The sequence below is a fragment of the Equus asinus genome, chromosome 10 (genome assembly GCF_041296235.1).
Source record: "Equus asinus isolate D_3611 breed Donkey chromosome 10, EquAss-T2T_v2, whole genome shotgun sequence".
Lineage (NCBI taxonomy): Eukaryota > Metazoa > Chordata > Mammalia > Perissodactyla > Equidae > Equus > Equus asinus.
In genome coordinates this window covers 33,742,362-33,761,469 of record NC_091799.1, presented here as the reverse complement: position 1 = coordinate 33,761,469, position 19,108 = coordinate 33,742,362, and the positions used below count along the sequence as shown (strand labels likewise).

General features: G+C 36.4%; 1 protein-coding gene across 1 annotated transcript in view; it reads right to left on the bottom strand.

Moving 5' to 3' along the window:
- SVEP1 (sushi, von Willebrand factor type A, EGF and pentraxin domain containing 1) overlaps window positions 1-19,108 on the bottom strand; it is a 168,429-nt gene that overhangs the window by 75,168 nt on the left and 74,153 nt on the right. The window contains exons 8-16 of the mRNA XM_014834470.3: window positions 17,215-17,333; window positions 14,979-15,108; window positions 11,008-11,115; window positions 9,811-9,942; window positions 8,726-8,920; window positions 7,377-7,498; window positions 5,131-5,239; window positions 1,279-1,443; window positions 514-747 (exon numbers count right to left, since the gene is read on the bottom strand). Of these exons, the coding sequence (XP_014689956.2) occupies window positions 514-747; window positions 1,279-1,443; window positions 5,131-5,239; window positions 7,377-7,498; window positions 8,726-8,920; window positions 9,811-9,942; window positions 11,008-11,115; window positions 14,979-15,108; window positions 17,215-17,333 (1,314 nt within the window). The remainder of the gene's footprint in view (window positions 1-513; window positions 748-1,278; window positions 1,444-5,130; window positions 5,240-7,376; window positions 7,499-8,725; window positions 8,921-9,810; window positions 9,943-11,007; window positions 11,116-14,978; window positions 15,109-17,214; window positions 17,334-19,108) is intronic.

The following is a 19,108-nucleotide window of genomic DNA, read 5'->3' as shown; positions in this document are numbered from 1 at the left end:
GTACCCTTTAAAATGCTTAATTTTATGCCATGTGAATTTGGCATTGGCGTCCTAAGTGGGAATCTTAGCGACATCACCTAACTGTCTTAATGGGTTAGATTCACTGGGTAAATTTTTAGTCTCTCTGGCCTCAGTTTTCTCATCTATAAAAAGCGCTTAATAATAATGGTACCTCACCGAGTTGCTAAACAGGATTAAAAACAAGAAGTGCTCAGCCAGCATACAGAAGTGGTCAAAAAGTATTAGCTATTATTGGAGATCTGCTGAAAGCTGTGAGGTCTAAAGATCCATAAATAAAACTAAGATTTGAGTCCCTCACCTGAAATAGTTTTCTTGTCCTGACCCAAAGTGGCTACTTGGATTCTTGAGACAAAATAGTAATAATAACAACCACATAACAGTAGCAAAATGTCTGTTTCTCTTTAATGCTCCTTTATAGTTGTAAAACGGTTCTACCCATCTCATTTGACACAATAGGCCCCAAATATTTTTGATTTCACGGAAAACTCTTACCACACATACGCCCTCTCAGCACTGAGCCTGGTCTGCAAAAGAGGAAAGCCTTTTCCGTTTCTAAGGAATTGCTGTCGGCTACAAGCATTTCAGATGCAAGCTGAAAGGAATACATGGGCTCCTTATTGAGGGTCCTTTTTAGCCGATTTGTGATAGTTTCCAGTGTCTTAATGAGTCGTTGCTGATTTTCCAATTCAAGGGTATCATTTCTTTCCTCGGGTAATGGCACACTAGCTGAGATAAAAACAAGACAAAAAAAAAAAAAAACACATAACATACACACACGGTGTTTCAGGAAGCCATTTGTAGTTAGTTTTTACCAAAAAGAAATAGCGTATTAAAAATCTTTAAAGAAAAATAAGCTCAAACTTAACTACTACTTACTTAGCAACCAGTACACGGATAATATTAAGAAGGATGCAATTTGCTTTAATCCCTCTCTTGTATGCTGGATCCACACCATCTTTTTGCAGAGTTCTTCACTATAGCATACTAAATTCCTGTAAATTCTTGCTTTTTAAAAACATGCCTTAGTTCATCATGCCGAGATGAGAACAAAGCAGGGTGCTTATTGCTATGAGAACCATAAAATACATCTATGATATTAAATTGTAAAAAATGACAAGACAGGTAATGGTGTGCGCCCTAATTTTCACTTCCAGGGTCATTTCCCGATAATGACAACCAATGGAAGATTTGAAACATAGGTTTCCGACCAAGAATTTCACATCATATTGTTTTTACAAATAGAAAGTCTATCCTTACCTGTGATGTTAAAAATTAACTTGATTTTGTGGTCAGATAACGGGGCATTTCTTTTAGTCCGTGAAGATCTGGCTTTGCCAGCGCCCGTGGGTGTTTCTCGCACAGCATCCAAGAAGTCATCGTAAGAGTAATCCAGCCTGTTAGCTGTGCCCCAACCACCCGGTCCTGAACAGTCGGGGCAGAGAAACAAATGACTCTACAGGTGTATTTCTATCAGCTTTTAGGTTCCATTGTTAAGCCACAAGTCAAATTGCCCTTGATCACTGCTTAATTGCCCATAATGTACCTCTTACACGGTTTCATCTATAATCTTATATTGTAATTTTTAGGCAGTTCATATTACATGTAGATTACCAATGAATTACATTAAAAGTAGAAAGACCCAATTAAATGAAATGTCATTTCCCTCCCCCAAAAAAGAACTCCATTCTTCTCATTAGTAGTCCTCTACTACAAAAAACTGTATTCAGTAATTATTATTATATTTTGAATTCCATCAATAAAAATTCTGTGTAAAAAAAAGTAGAAAAGTCTCTGTGGAGCTACATAGGCAGTTAAATTATTCAATCTTTGATTTAATAGTTAATTATCTTTGCTTCAGAGATAAAGAGAAGGTGGGTGCACAATTTTAATCAACTCCTATTTCCCTTCAGGGTTTGCTCCTTTTTTTTTTTTTAATATCAGCTTTATAAAAATGCACACAGGCAGATTTTCTTTTGTGAAGATTATTCAAGATATTTGCCTATCTATATCATATTTTAGAGGTGGGGTAATTTCTGAAGGAAGCATATAAGTTAAATGTTTACATATGTATATATAAAGCAAGCACGCTGGAGGCAACATGGATGTGTGCGATTCTTTAGATGACCTTGATATCATTGTGATCAACCGCATGGTTTCAGATTGTGGCTTCTCAATGTACACGGTATGGCTGTACAATCTTAGTTAAGTTACTTTCATCTCTCTAAACCTCAGTTTCTTCATTTATAAATTGAGATAGTTATTCTAAACTCATAGGTTTGTTTGTGGAATAACAGAGACAAGTTTTGCAAACCATCTCGCTCAGTATTTGACTCATCCTGAACCTCAGGAAATGATATTAATATTGGTCAGAACACACTTGTTGCATATTTATATGCTTTAAACATCAAATTCTATTTATACGGGCCTATCCACCTAAGTAAGTTGTTTTTTGAGAGTTTTTTTTTTGCTTAATTTATGTTTTTGGCCATTAAAATTTGCTGAGATCAATATTTTTATCACTTGAACGTTTTTCCCACATGCATTATGTAGCTATTATAGAAAAAAACCCAGATGAGTAAAAAGAAAGATATAAAAAATTACCTATAATTTCACCACATGGAAATAACTATCATAACATTTTAGGCAAGTTTTTTTCTATGAATTTATAAACACACACACATATATATAAATTTATGCATGCATACACATATATATAACTGGAATAAAAATAAACATACAACACTTTTAACAAAACAAGATTATACGATGCATATATTATTTGGTAATCTTTTTCCAAATTTTCTCAACAATATATTATGGTATTTCTACGTCAAACAGTTTAATAATATTCTTTTCTACAGCTATACCACAAACTAATCAGGTTTCTATTTTTAGACTTTTAGGTTATTTCAAAGTTTTAGAACATCCTTGTATATACAATATTTCATAAAATGTAAGACACCATCAATGAGAAGACACATCCCAATTTCAGAGATGTCCAAACGAAAAACGTGCATCTTAGAATTTATGAAATGTAGTATATCTTTGCACATTGGCATGATTTTTATCTCAAGAAATATTCTTAGAAGTGGAACTTCTCGGTCTGAGCATTTTTAATCTTTTCGATACGCATCACCAAATGCCCTCCAATTTTTCCTCTGCAAACAATACATGAGTATGATTTTTTTCCCTACCCCCTTGTCAACTTTGGGTAGTATGATTGTTATTGGAATTTGTTAATCTGACAGGTCAAAAATAGCATCTCATTAGAGTTTTAATTTGAATTACATGATTATTATGAGGTCAAACCATCTTAATATATTTATTGGCCTTTTGTTTTTCATACATTATGACTTGCCAAGGTGTTGTAAATATTACACTGATCTTGTTACTCCCTATTGTAAAGACATTCAAGGAGGAAGGCTTGTTTCTTAGGATCACTTGTACCATATGCCCATGTCTGAATCTAGAAAACGGCCATGATCAGATGACAAATACCTCCCATCTCAAAGCTTTATAATGACAACTGACTCCTTCTATGTGAAGCTTTGTATCTGCGTGACCTCCTTCAACAATCTGGGAGGGGAAACCTGGGTCACGTGTGATAGAGAGGGATAGTTATTCCAGATGTGCCACTGCCAACTCCACTTTATATTATTCTGTCTACAACTCTACTGTCCATTATCGCCACTGAGAAGTTGTACATAATAGTTAAAAATGGAAAAAAACTTGAATTCTACCAAAAGGAAATTGTTTACATAAATTATGGCAAATTGATTGATGAAATAATATGTGGCCATTAAAATTGTACTGAAGTACAATATTTAATGACATAAAAATGTCCTCAATATAATGTTAACTGAAAATTCATCCTTACAAAATAGTACGAGCATATATACACACACTCATCCAGTTATATCTATATTAATATATTAACAGAAATTATTTCTGGGATTGTAGATTATCTTGATTTCATTCTTTGTTTGTAGCATTTTTCAAATTTTTGCAATAAACATATATGCACAAATAATTTTTTTAAAATTTAAAAAGTCTAAAGCAACAGTCAGGATCACTCAATGCTGAATCACTAAATATATTACAAATATGATTAGCGTCTGAAACGAAAAGGATGTCTGCTGTCGTGTGAATTAATACTATCTCAAATAACCTTCTAAGCACTTTACTTATACTTGTACTTACTCATTTAGTCCTTACAATGGCCCTAGGAGTTCAGCACTCTTTTATACCCATTTTATAGGAAGAAACTGAGGCACAGAGTAGCTTAATAACTTGTTCAAGACCACACAGCTAGTAGGTGGTGAAGCCAAGATTTGGACCTAAGTAGTTGGACATAGAGTCCATGTGCTTAGCCATGACACTATTTCATTATCACTATTATTTTTTTAAACATTACTCTGGAAGTTCTGGACAGTTCTAGAAGAATGAAATAAAAATAAGAAGTATAATTACTAGAAAGGACGATGATTTTGCTAATCAAGAGACACAACTGAACTCTCCCAGAAATATTAAGGCAGTAAGCTAAATGGCCAGATAAACCAGCAAAAAAATAACATACCATACTTTGGAATAACTGTGTTAAAAGTTATATGTCAATTATATCTCAATGAAAAAACATCAAAATTCCACTTGACGGTGTGTTAGACTTGAAGAGATTGTCTTAACATATTCTGGGTGAGGAATCTGAATATTTCACATGTGAAACTGTTTTAAATTAACTGCAATCTAAATTGAATGCCATATAAAAATTACTGATAGTACTTTATAACTACTGCCATTCTCTTCTAAGATACATATCAATATTTGAATTTTACAATCATAATTAGTTTTGATTTAGTTTTAGCAACTTAGTTTTCTTAGTTTTATCATCCTGAAGAGTTTGGATAATATTTTGAAATAATTTATTTGATACCCCAAATTTAATATATCCATAAAGATTATTAGGAACAGTATCGAATTATCCAGTCATCCTCTAAGATGATGCATAAAATAATAAAAGTTCATTTTTCTAGTTTGCCCCACTCTTTTGGAATTAGTTTCTTATTTTTCAGATCAGTCTTGCAAACTACTGACACTAAAGAATTTAATTACCAATTGCAAAGCCATTTTCATATTCATAATTATATTCAAGGCAATATTTTTTGGTCAGGTCCTCCAGTCTGCAGTCAATGTCATCAGCATCACTACAAAATGATGGGACCTGCAAATGAAAAATGAAGAGGACAAAATGTAATTCACATCTGTATGCTTTGGATAAGCCCTTGGCCGCCCTGGCCTTCACATCTCCATCAGCAGGAGGTAGGGGAGGGCCCCAGAGCTCTGCCTGTTCTTGAAAAGGCTCCTGACCCTCCTCCACCCCTCCCCTACTACCTCTCACTGCCTGTGGACCTCCAAGATCAGTCTCATGCTTTTTCTCTCTGTTTATGTCACTTACCACGAGAAGCCCAGGACTCCTGGGATATCTCTTGTCTCTGAACTTTCACCCCATGGGGCTCTTTGGATTCCTTTTCTCTATCTCCTACCCCTCTCCAACTCCCCAAAACCTTCCTCTAGGCCCTTGAAGCTCAGTCAGTAATCAGCAAATCTCCCATTATGTTTTTTTTTTTACCTCCTCTCTATATGTTCCCTTCACCTTTGCTCTCAATGAAACCTGACTTTCCAGTTTTCTCAAGCGTGGGTGTGGAGGCGAAGAAGTGTCCTCCTCACTCTTCATTGCTGTTTCCAGATCATGCTTCCTCGCACCTCCTTAAACCCTCACAGTTTTGAAGCTCCTGCCATCAACTATACCACTCGTTGCCTCTCCTTGTGGCCATCATCTGCAGCCTTTCCCCACTCTGAGACACCCCTCATTCCAAGAACATTTCGTAACTGTCCCTGTTATAATTCTTGGTGATTTCTATATCCACCCAGCTCATCCTTCCATCACCTTGGCTTCTCACTTCCTTTTCCTCTTCTCCCGTCATCCAGCCTTACTTTGTCACTTACTCTCATGGTCATACCCTTAGACCTCATCATTACCAGTAACCACACCCTCTCTTACTTCCAGGAATCCAACAATGCTAGACTTCCTCAGAATTTATAATCCATTGACCCTCCCACCTCTTCACTGCCCCTCAGCTGTCTTCACTTTCTTATTCACCCATCTTAGACTCCATGGTTCATCACCACGAATTACTCCCTTGCATGTGCCCTCCCCAGTTTGTTTGTCTGGAGAACCCTTATCCTCAGTTAAATTAATCACTCTGCTTTCTCCACACTTGCATCCACATGGTCAATTACAGCTGGAGAGCCAACACAACCTTGCTTACTGCCAATCCTACTACATTCTTTAGTATATCAATTTATGCTCTCCCAGAAAATTATTTTATACCATCTTTTCTTTCTCAAACCTCCAACAACTCCTCCCTGTCCTTACTCTAGGCTGATCATTCTGCATCTTTTTCACTGATAAAGCAGTCAGGAAAGATCCTTCTTTCACATACGTCCACACCATGTGTACCCACTCTTGTATATGTGTTCCTGTATACTCTGCCTCCTCGACTCCTCTTTCTCGCACATCCTACATCAAATCTACTACTACTAAATCTACTTCTAGAATCTATCCAAAATCTAAGCTACCCACTCTGTTAGGGATATAAATATGTATATGACATATTTCCTGCCTTCAAGATGCTCAACACAGTTAAATACATTGCTTTGCCTTCCTGTAATCACTGAAAGAGTCCTGAAGAAAAATGCACGAAAAGGAAAATTCTTTAAATGTTCGATTATCTCATCATAAAAGAAATACAGCCCACAGTGGCATTTTTATCATACTTTAAATAAGAAACCAAACATTCTCAAACCACATGGACCCTAAGCTTCTCTGACTTTCTGCCTTAGAGTGTTTTTAAAAATTCAAAACATTTTAATACAGATTTACTTATAATTCACTCCAGAAGTCCAAAACTGAAGAGTAATGCTAAATATTAGGAGCAAGTTTGGATCACAAAGAAGAGAGAAATCATCAGGACAAGGAATTTCTGTTGCAGGTGACCCAGAGAGGCTATGAAAAGTTCAATAGCATCCTTTAAAATATGACTAACAGGGGCTGGCCCCGTGGCCGAGTGGTTAAGTTCGCGCGCTCCGCTGCAGGCGGCCCAGTGTTTCGTTGGTTCGAATCCTGGGCGCGGACATGGCACTGCTCATCGAGCCACGCTGAGGCAGCGTCCCATATGCCACAACTAGAGGGAGCCACAACGAAGAGTATACAACTATGTACTGGGGGGCTTTGGGGAGAAAAAGGAAAAAAAAAATCTTAAAATATGACTAACAATGAAGGAATACTATTGACATACCATTTTCCCCAGGGTAGTCTCAAATGCTTCAGAAAACTTCTTCAACAGATCTGTGTCATCACAACGAGTTGCTTTGTACAACATCTCAAAGGACTTGAAACCATGATTTGCAAAACGTTTTACTGGAAAATGTGGGAAAAACAATTTCAATTGGCTAGTGTTTTCAAAACAAAGACTTAACTTTCAATGGAATAACTAAAACTTAGTATTTTAATTCTAACATGATTTGTGGGATTGTTATAAAAACAAGAGATGACGGTTAAGAAAGGTTTCTAGGCATTAACTGACCATCATAAATCATGAGCCAAGCAGCCCTGTACCCAGTTACCCAGTGATGAATTCTTTACCTTCCAATAGTATGAGAAAGTGAGCATTTAACAGAAAAGGAGAGATGATAATTGTTTTCATTATAGTTGTGGGAATTTTTGAAAAATCCTGGCTGGGTCAAAGATATTATATTTTGTATTCATATAAATTTATAACATTTTTATTTATATTATATTTTCAACCAAGAGACACTGAAAAATTTCTGAATATTATGTGAAATTATATTTCTTGAAAGTGTAATTTCACAGAGACAAATTTCTCCTTGGATCAGAAGCTGGTACAGTAGGCTCAGCAAGATGTCCCAAAATATTCAGAGATAATGCCTCCTAATGGCATGACCATTAAAATCCCACCATCTGAATCTGTGATGTGAGTTACTCTATTTACTTTCCAAATTTGAAAAAAAATAGCTGTAGTAACTGGGCTTTACTCTTTTTTCAAGACATTGGCATTTAAACTCTACCTTAGGTACTGGATCAAAGATTCACTCCAGAGAGTATTTATTAACACTAGACTCGGCTATATAAAATATTGGCTTATTTTTATAACAATATGTATTTAAGATTATAGGATAGCTCTAAGTCTAAATCACATCTAAAGAGAACGTGACTGATCGTTTTCATTCCATCAGATATGTTGGCTCTTTAAATATAAGCTCTTATGCAGACTATGAGACTATACTTGCAGTTCAAGTTTACAGATTAAGAACAACATGCTGACAAGTCTCTTCATATATTTCTAGTAAATAACAATGAAAGGGCCCCGATAGTTTTGCCTTAAATTGAATCTTGTCCTATAGCAATTTAATCAATAACAAGACTCTGCTGGGCTAATATTTTAAATTGAGGGATGAAGATTTCTCTTAACCCAAAAACATTTCAAATGCATGGTACCATTTTCCACTCACCAAAACCAATCCCTATAGTAAGCCAATTTTCCTCTTTAATGCTTAGAAATGTACACACATAGGCAGATGCATATTCACACATACTAAAGGAGTCCAGAAATAAAGTAAAACCTACTAGCACAGTCTGGCCATTCAGTGGAATATGGTGGTTTCCAGATGCCATCTTCATAAGCACAATAATACTTCTCAGTAGACCCTTCTGTGAAATCATAGCCCTCCAAGCAACTTAATGTGCAGTTAACTCCAGCACTATCCTGAGTGCATACAAAATCCCCATTTACAGGTGTGAATGGAACTTCACAGGGAGAACCTGTGCAAAAAAATTACGTTATTCATATAAAGTGGTATAAGAAACATAAATTAAATTCCAGGAGTTGAAAGCTGAACTTTGAAACGGATTCCTCCTGTCCACCACTATTCCTAGAAAAATTTTCACCCTAAATCCCAGTGTGGGATTGCAGCAATGTCTGCTGTTTGATTCCTAGGTGGGCATAGTGGAAAAGCTATAACTATGTGTAATTAGAGGTTGCGCATATTTTATGAAAATCTAAAAGTATTTCTGATTTTGAGTTGTTATTTTGGGCATTCCTTTAATAAAAATGAAAACTAGGCAACATCCAGCAACTACATTTTCAGAATGTGTCTCCTCAAGCATTCAAAATAGGATCATGACGATACACTTTGTAACTCTGGAGAAAATGTTATCAAATTGTTCATTAAAGACTACATTGGAAGAAAATATTTCTGTCTATCATGAAGTGAAGTAATAATTGGAAACTTAAATAAAATCTGTTAGTATTCTAACTTTAAAAATCTACTCCTCAGGTGTTGGCCCGGCAGCATAGCGGTTAAGTTCACATGCTCTGCTTTGGCAGCCCGAGGGTTGCAGGTTCAGATCCCAGGCACGGACATAACACCACTTATCAAGCCATGCTGTGGCAGGCGTCCCACACATAAAATAGAGGAAGATGGGCACGGATGTTAGCTCAGGGCTAATCTTCCTCAGCAGAAAGAGGAGGATTGGTGGCGTACGTTAGCTCAGGGCTAATCTTTCTCAAAAATATAAATGTACAAATAAATTTTTAAAAAAATTTTAAAAATATCTACTCCTCATAGCCTATTTTTGTCCACAAAATAGGGTGCAATAGCAATTACATATATAAATATCAACTAGATTTTGGAGGCTTGTGAAGAGAATACCTTTTATGACAATGTGGATGTCACACGTTCTGTAATTGCCTGAGGGGTCAGTGGCTGTATAGCGCACCACAGTCTCCCCGTGAGGGAAAAGCTCTCCTGGTGTGTGACTTCTGGTGATGACCAATACAGCCCCTAGAAAGGAAAGAAGGAATCCAATTTGGGGTCATTGGTCTGCAGTCACTTTATTAGTCACTTTATTTGATCTGAATTTTCATTTTCTATTTATACAAACCAGCTGGACACTCTATTTATGTCGATTTGGCCATTCATAGAAAATAAAAGATGTAATATTTATACTACAACATAGAAACAGTAGACTCAAAAACCTCATTCAATTAAGGCATTTAATTAAATTAACTAATTTTAATTTATTAAATGATTTTACTTGAATAGATAAGCCTATTGGAACATTGGAAATTTAATTAAGAAATCTATTTAACTTGCATTTTTATTTTTGTTTACTGGGTTTTAGTAAAACCTTTAAAATGAACTTCAATTGTATTTGCACATTTTTTTCTGCTTTCCTATGAACTTTTATAATTTTGGGGGAAAATGTTTAAGAAATGAGCATGAATACATGAAGTGCACTAGAGATAGCAATAAAACGCATAGTTTATATATTCAGAACAATGTAAGCTTAGAGACTCAACAAATTTATTAGAACATCTTCAAGTACAAGACCTAGCACAGGTTTAATAAATGTCCATTGAAAACTGAGTGAATGGGCCAGCCTGGTGGTGTAGCGGTTAAGTGTGCACTTTCCGCTTTGGTGGCCCTGGGTTCACCGGTTCGGATCACGGGTGTGGACATGGCACCACTTGGCAAAAGCCATGCTGTGGTAGGCGTCCCACATATAAAGTAGAGGAAGATGGGCACGGATGTGAGCTCAGGGCCAGTCTTCCTCAGCAAAAATAGGAGGATTGGCAGCAGATGTTAGCTCAGGGCTAATCTTCCTCAAAAAAAGAAAAGAAAAGAAAAGAAAACTGAGTGAAGAGAATCTCCACGGATAGGTAAGATTAATAATGTTAAATTATATATAATTATCCTAGTATTAAACATATTAACTTATATAATGATCCGTTCTACTTAGATAGATGTAATTTACTTTTCATTTCTCTTTTATCCCTTTTAAAAGCTCTTTCAAATAAAACATAATTCAGTGTTACCATGCTGACAACAAAATTCCTGCATCCTCACCTGAGTTGTCTGAGAACTGAGGCTCATCCCAGGTTACAGCATGCTCCTTCTCTGAGACCTGGATTGGAGGTGGGGATCTGCACCAGTCTATGCTGGGTGGTTCCACATCTAAAGAACATGAAATCAGAGAAAGAAGTCACCACTGATATTCCAAATTGAGGCAGTTTGCAAGAGAGAATTGAAGTCTACTTGTCCGGCAGGCAAGCTTGACTTTGTTAAACACAAGGCTGGCCCCGGGGCCCCTTTGAGGGTGACGTATGTTTTATCCCTGATCTCAACATCAAAAGAAAAAGCGAATTCTTTCTATACTCTCTTCTGCCTGTTGAAGAAGAAATATGAGGTTACTAAAATCACCATGAGCACAGCAGTGTGAAAGGCAATTCTGGATGCAGTGGGCATTTAATTTGTGATTTCTGCCTCCAATAGTTGAGCTGATCTACCTGGAAGTGAAGAGAATCTTTCCAGACAAGCAGAAGGCGTGAAATGACCAAACCAGTCACTCCCATGATCCTCGTCTTATCTGAAGGGCCAAGCTAGGGCTGATAGATGGTTAAATGGAAGGACCAATGGACAGAGATTTGAGTCATGTGGCAGAATATGCAAGATGTAAGTGAGGATGTGCTCTTACTGGAAGGCCAGGAGGTTACGTCCAAAGGTGGAACACTGGAGTCAAAGATTTCTAAGGTTGATAAATTCCAGGTATAGACAAAGAATAGGGTGTGGACATGGGGATAGAGGGCTCCAGTGGAGAGGGGGTGAAAGCCACAGTAGAAATTAAAGAACTGTGAGTCTGTGTTGCTGAGCGTTGTAATCCACATCGAAGGAGGGATTTGAGGTGGCCTAGGTGAGCCAGGTTTCAAGCTCTGACTGAATGTGATGGAATTTTTAGGATGTCAGTAAAGGACAATAAAGAAAGTGTATAGGAGGTAGTTTTCATATGATTATTGATTTTACACCTTTGAAATATTCTCATATCCATAATCACATGCCTTTGAGGGAGACTAGACAAACATTACTTTTCTAGTCTTATAGGTGAGGAATCTCAGACCAGGCAAACTTAGGGGACTTGAGTGGGGTCATTAGGCTAGTGAACTATAGCCACAGGCATTCAAAAAGCTGCACCTATGAGCATATATTTAGAGTCCTATTTTAAGCTATGTCTTATGAATAAATGTTCAACTTTTCTCTTTTCCTCATGCTTGTCATGTCATTAGTACAGTACCTTTAATTGACCATTTTTCTGGACTGTAAACTCTGTTCATCAGTGATGGAGCCTCCTTTGCTCACAGTTAGGTCTCCACTCATTGCACAAGACCTGGCCCATAAGAGGTGCTCAGAAAAAGTTGTTGAATAAACAAAAGAACAGAGGAATGCTCATAGGAGGTCAGTGCACTTTGCTAAATCAAGTCAATTCACTGTTAAATTGACAAACTGGCAGTATTTACTATTTTTGCAAGAGAAATTGCAAATGGGTATTTCCTAAATTTTCTAAACTTACCTGATTTTAGCCAAACATTTTATTTTTCCTTTTTCTCCCAAAGCTCCCTGGCACATAGTTGTGTATTTTCAGTTGTGGTCCTTCTAATTGTGGCATGTGGGACGCCACCTCAGCATGGCCTGATGAGCGGTGCCATGTCTGCACCCAGGATTCGAACCAGCAAAACCCTGGGCCGCTGAAGCAGAGTGGCAAAATTAACCACTGGGCCAGGGGGGGCCAGCCCCTTAGCCAAACATTTTAAAGTTGAATTGCAGGTACAAGAGAGCAGTAAGACTAGGTAAAATATTGTCAAAAGAATTGGAGGTACCAGCAGATGCTTTGTCTCCAAAAGAGAGGAAAAGTCCGTTTCAAAGTGAGCGAGGCAGCATTCTCTGGAATGCTAAGCAAAAGCATTCTTGCTTCCTCTCATTTATCAGTAAGACACCAACACCCTGTCATCTGAGGAAAACAAGAAAATGTAGGCTTTGGAAAATCTTCCGTCTCTGTCTCTCGCTCCCCTCCTATACTCCCCCTCTCCCTTTCTCGCTCCTTCTCCAGCTCATTCTTCTTCCCCATTTCCTCTGTCTCTTTCATAATTTGAAAACTCAGCTAGACACTTGAGTACACATTTTACATTTCACCATGCTGACTCTTCATTGTGAAAAATTAAAACTTGGCAAACTCTTGAACCACATTTCCGTGTTTAAAATCACCATAGAAAACAAATCCAACATATGTTTCATGTGACTGGGGAAGTCATATTTAAAACAACACTGAGAAAGCAATTAAGAAAACTAAGCACTGCGAGATGAATGAGAGTGATTTTCACTTGAGTTTTTTTATCTACTTTTACCAAAACTTATAATTTCTAGGGTCAGGAGCCAGTTTGATATACATAAGTTATTTCAATGAGTCATGGAAAATTCTTAAAATAAAATAAATTTAATGTGTTGAATTTTAAAATAAATATATTAAAATATAGCTGAGACAAATATAGCAAAATGTCAATATGTTTACATAGAGCTTAATGTGTGTCAGACTCTAGTTCAAGTGGTTTATACATCTGAGCTAATTAAAACCCTCACAACAACTCTATGAGGTAATACATTTATTCATTCTATTTTTGGATGAAGAATCTGAGGCACAGAGAGGTGACTCATCACATTGCCTTTAAGTGGTAGGGCTAGATATGGACTCAAGCAGACTGGGTTCAGAGACTGTGTTTCTGACCACTACAGACAGCTAAATATTCTATTTCTCCACATATTACACTTGGTGGTGGGTATCTGTTATCTGTTGACTACCTACTGAATTGACTGAAAGCACAAAGACCAATTGGGAGATGCAGTGAACCAGGCCAAAAAAAAAAAGACTGATCTACAGCAGTGGTTGTGAAGATGGAGAGATTGGGACAGATTCCAGAGATACTATGTAGATGAAACCAGTAGAACCTGATAACTTAGTGGGTGTTGGTGATAGAAGGAAAGCAGTTGAGGATGACTTCCAGATTTTTGCTTGGTAGCTAGGGGGTTGGTTGTGCCATTTTCTGAGCTAAGAAATATATTAGGTTTAAGTGAGTTTGAAATGCCCATAGGACATTTGCATGGTCCAGTAGGCAGTTTTATACATTAGTCTGAATTTCAGAAAAGAGATCTAAGCTGGAGATAGAAAATCTGATAGTTGTCAGTTAATAAAATCACCAGGAAAACTATAGAGAGAGAAAGAGAAGAGAGACAGTGGCTGGAACCCTGGGGATGATTCACATTTGACAGTTGGTCTGAGGAAGAGAAGCCTAAGAGATAAAGAAGGATAAATGAGAAAAATGGGGGGAAACCAAGAAAGACTGGTATTGGAGAAGCTAGGGAAGGAGATGGTTTTGATAAAGAGAATGTGGTTAATAACGTAAAATCTAAGGAAAGATTATGTAAAACAAGGAGTAGAAAGTACAATAGGAGTATCTCTAGAGAACATCAGTGACCTCGATGAAAGCAGTTTATAGTCATGCATCGCTTAATAAGGGGGCTGAGAAATGCATCATTATTAGGTGATTTTGTTGTTGTGTGAACACCACAGAGTGTACCTACACAAACCTAGATGGTATAGCTGACCACACACCTAGGCTAATGTTACTAATCTTATGGGACCACTGTTGCATATGCGGTCTGTCATTGACCGAAACGTTGTTATGCGGGGCTTGACTGTATGTGAGTGAAGGAGACAGAAGCCAGACTTGAGTGACTTCGAGAATAAATGGCAGTTAAGTCAAAAGAGATGGCAATCATTGTGAGCTTCTCGAAAGGCTCATGTGGGAAGAAATCAAAGAGATACAATGATAGTTAAAGAGTATGTAAGTTTCAAAGAAGGAGGAGCTTGAGTAGTTTTCAATGCCAGTAGGAAGAATCAGTGGGAAGAGAGCTGTTGAAGAAAGGAGAAACAAAGCCTTTGGAGCACTGGATTGTTTTCACAAACCAACCCAAGTAATTTGAAGACTTACCAATAACTTTGATATGGAAAGTGCAGCTGGCTTGGTTACTGGACAGGTCAGTTGCTGTGTATGTGATAGCAACATCTCCAATGGGGAAAAGGTAAGGTGGAGTGAAAGCTGGATGAACGTGGATTGACACCTTTTGAAGACAAATATTTTGAGAGTTAAAGTTAAAATCAATAGCACATTTATTCTTTTTTGATTTACATATTATTAGTAAAGTGAAGTTAAAAGTGACAAAATATTTCGTAGATAGCAAAAAGGAAAAAAAATTAGGCACAGACTTTTGGTGTATTTCTTTCCAGACTATTCTATTTACATAGTTTATAGCATTGGCATACGTATGAAATGTTGTTCTTTGTTTTTTAAAAGTAACATTTTTTATGTATTACATAGTCTTTAGAACTTACGACGACTTTTAAATATCTCCATAATGTTCTGTAGAATAAATACATGGTCATTTCTTTAAAAAAAAATCTATTGAAGGACATTTAAATTGGTCCCAAATTTTACTATTGTAAACAGCACTGTGATGAAGTTTTGCACAGAGAATTTAAAAATATTTTTATTATGTCTTCATCATAAATTTCAATGAGCAGAATTATTGATCTCAAAGTCATTAAAATTTTATTGATATATAATACGAAATTGCTTTCCCCAAGCATGGTAATAATTCGCATTCCCATTGTCAGTACAAGTTTGAAGCATTTTTCACTAGTTTGCTATTTGTCTTTTAGTTTAGGAATTTAAAAAAATACAAATTAAAAAATCCTTTTGTAGTCAAACACATTCGTCTTTTCCACTGTATTTAAGAAAATATTTCAACACACAGGTGCTACATTTAGTACGTTTAGTGTGAATTCTCATTAGATCCTAAAATACATTTCTGTACTTTTCTTAGTGTTTGATGATGATGATCATGATGACAATGAGAATGCACGCTCTCATGGACTTTTTCATGGAAAGTGGAAATCGCACATAAGGGACCACCCAACACGGACATCATCTATAGTACGTTTAGCCCGAAAAGTCACATTTGCACTTTTAAAATCTGATTTAAAAGTGACCTTGTTTTTAGTTATCTAAAGACAAATATCATGATCTCACTTATGCATCGAATCTAAAAATAAAAAAATAAAAAAACAAAAAACCCAAACTTATGGATATAGAGAACAGACTAGTGATTGCCAGAGGTGGGAGCAGGGCGTTCATAATGGGCAAAGGTGGTCAAAAGGTACAAACTTCCAGTTACACAATAAATAAGACCTAGGGATATAACATACAGCATGGTGACTATTGTTAAGAACATATTTTTTAAAAAGTTACATTGATTGTAAGTATGTTCAACACAATTATCAAAACAGTGATATATTTTTGGTGTTGTGTGCCCCATATATCCCTCCGCATATTCTGGCTGGCACAACTTATACATATTTACATGCAGGTGTGCAAACAATATACCACTTAAGGGCATCTTTATGTATATTAATGCTAACGGTATAAATTTAAGAGGAAGTTAAATTCCTAAATTAATTCCTTTTCCAGTATCTGATGGATAATTATCTCAAGCTATTGTATATGTAATATTAATATACTATGTTCTGAGTAATTCTGGTTTTAGAAAAGTTGAATAAGAAACACTGAAGTTATCTCCTTCAGATTGGCCAATAAGCAATCATTTGGGGCTCACTCATATTTTAAAAGATATGTTCATAAATAGGAATTAAGATTGCTTGCACATCTTTCTTTCTTAAAAGATCTTCAGACCCTAATAAAGCAAAGAATTATTAGTCAAGTAATCTTGGTGGATACAAAATACAACAAATCCATGGAATGAAAAGTTTCCATTTTAGAAATTTTCATCTGAGATTTATAATTAAAAACTCAAGGCTGATCATTCTTTTATCAAGTGAGGAATTAATATTTATAAGTAGGGTATATAGAGAGAGTACTATCATTAGAGTACAGTCATGCACCGCCTAACAACGTTTTGGTCAACAAGGGACCACATATATGAGAGTGGTCCCATATAATTAGTACCATATAGCCTAGGTGTATAGTACTATACTGTCTAGGCTTGTGTAAATACACTCTATGATGTTTGCACAAAGATGAAATTGCCTGATGACGCATTTCCCAGAACGTATCCCCATTAAGTGATGCATGACTGTGTTAGTAAATCTTCAATATCACACATATTCAGAATCCATCTGAAAAAGTATGCAAATATTTGCACAAACCTTACCTTTTCCCCAGAGTTGTCTTTAGCTGTTGGAATTTGCCAGGTGATATTAGCAGAGTCTTGCTGTTCCTGAGTCTTAGCCTCTATGTCCTTAGGACAGCTGATTTGAGGAGCCTCCACATCTGACTCAGAAAATAAGCAAATCAATTGATATCTTGATACATAATTCTAAAGCATTTAAGAAGGAGGTAAAAACATATGAATACTGTGTCTCACTTTTTACATACCAAATCTTGATTGATTTGGAATGTGCAACTGCCTTCAGGATAATTTATCTCAGCATGGTTTACAAGGTCCTTCCTGAACTGATACCTGCTGGCCTCTCAGCCTCATCTCTTACATATCCCCTACGGGAATTCACTCTTCACATTGAATACTCTCAGTCCTCTGAAAGCTCCATGGTCTTTCTTGAACCTGGATCTTTGTTCATGTTCCTTTATTTGCCTGAATCAATGCCCTCCTCCCCCTTTATCTAGACAACTCATATTTGTCCTTTAACTCTCAGCTTAGACACAAGCTCTTCAGGAATCTTTCTCTGATCCCCGTGGTCCATTTTAGGTGCTCATTCCATAAGTTCCCACAGCCCTCTGCCCTTCCTAACCATAAAACTCAACACATCATTTTGAAATTGAAATTTCTCCTTGAATAGAATTTAAGTTCTTTGAACACCAGGGCATCTCTTGTCCCATTATATTATATAGTTCCTGGCATATAATAGGAGCTTGATAAATATTTTTTGAATAAAATAAAGAAATAAACAGAAAAAAAGAATGTTGACTGTGGCAAGAAGGAATTACACTTGAAAACAAGGCAGTCAAGTAGAATTAATTAGTAGTGCTAAAATGTACTGTCAAAACAAACAACAAATTAAAGCCAATGATATCTTTTGCAGTGTGAAACTTTGTAGCACAGATACTGAATTAGATGTGGCAACGTTACACATATCCACATCAGTCATTGTAGAACTAAGTTTTTAAGATATAATAAATCCCATTAAGAACATATTAGGTCTGTAACTTGTAGCTGAATATACCCAAACTGATACCATTTGTGTCTCATATCTTCTTGTTTCTTTAAAATTTTATTCAATTTATATATTTTTTTTCTTGGAGGGGCTTACACTTGGACAATTTTTCCTCGCAAAGATGCATTAGCATATTGACTGAGAATCTAAAAAAAATTTGATTTTCTGTTCACACTTGAATAATAGCTTGACTGGATTTGGAATTTAAAATTTATATCTATTTTCTCTCTGTATTCTCAACATTGCAACATTTCCTTCTGGCATTTAGAGTTGTAAATAATAAGTGTAATGAGTCTGATTCTTGTTTCTTTTGTGCAATTTCCCTTTCCTCACTAGAAACTTTAGGTTTTTTCATTAACCTTGGACCTCATAAATTTCACCAGGAGTAGTGAAAGTATGCCTGTCCAATACTGTCTATTTTTTATCTAAAAGTGCAAGCTTTTCTGTGGCTCATGGAAACTTTGCTCTACTGGCAGGAAAATTCTTGTCCTCCATCCTTTTCCTCTCTCCTTCTGGAACTCCTTATTAAATGGACATTGGAGTGTCTCTACCTATCGTTGGTATCTCTTAACTTCCATTTTTCAGTTTTTTTGGTTGGGATGTTCAAACTCCTTGCTTATCAGTTCTCTATTCTGAGGGAACTCTCAATTTGGTTCTTCAAATCACTAATATTGTTTTCAATAACATCCATTCCACGTTTTTGCCCTTCTTTGAGTGATATTTATGATATTTTTACTTTTAAGAACTCTTTCCTGTTTTCAACACCTCCTTTTTCATGGCAGTCTGCTCTTGCTGCAAGGAAGATGGCGACATTCTCCTGTGAATATCAATGGAAGGAAGGTTTCAAGGTGCTGATAACTTATTTTCAGTTGA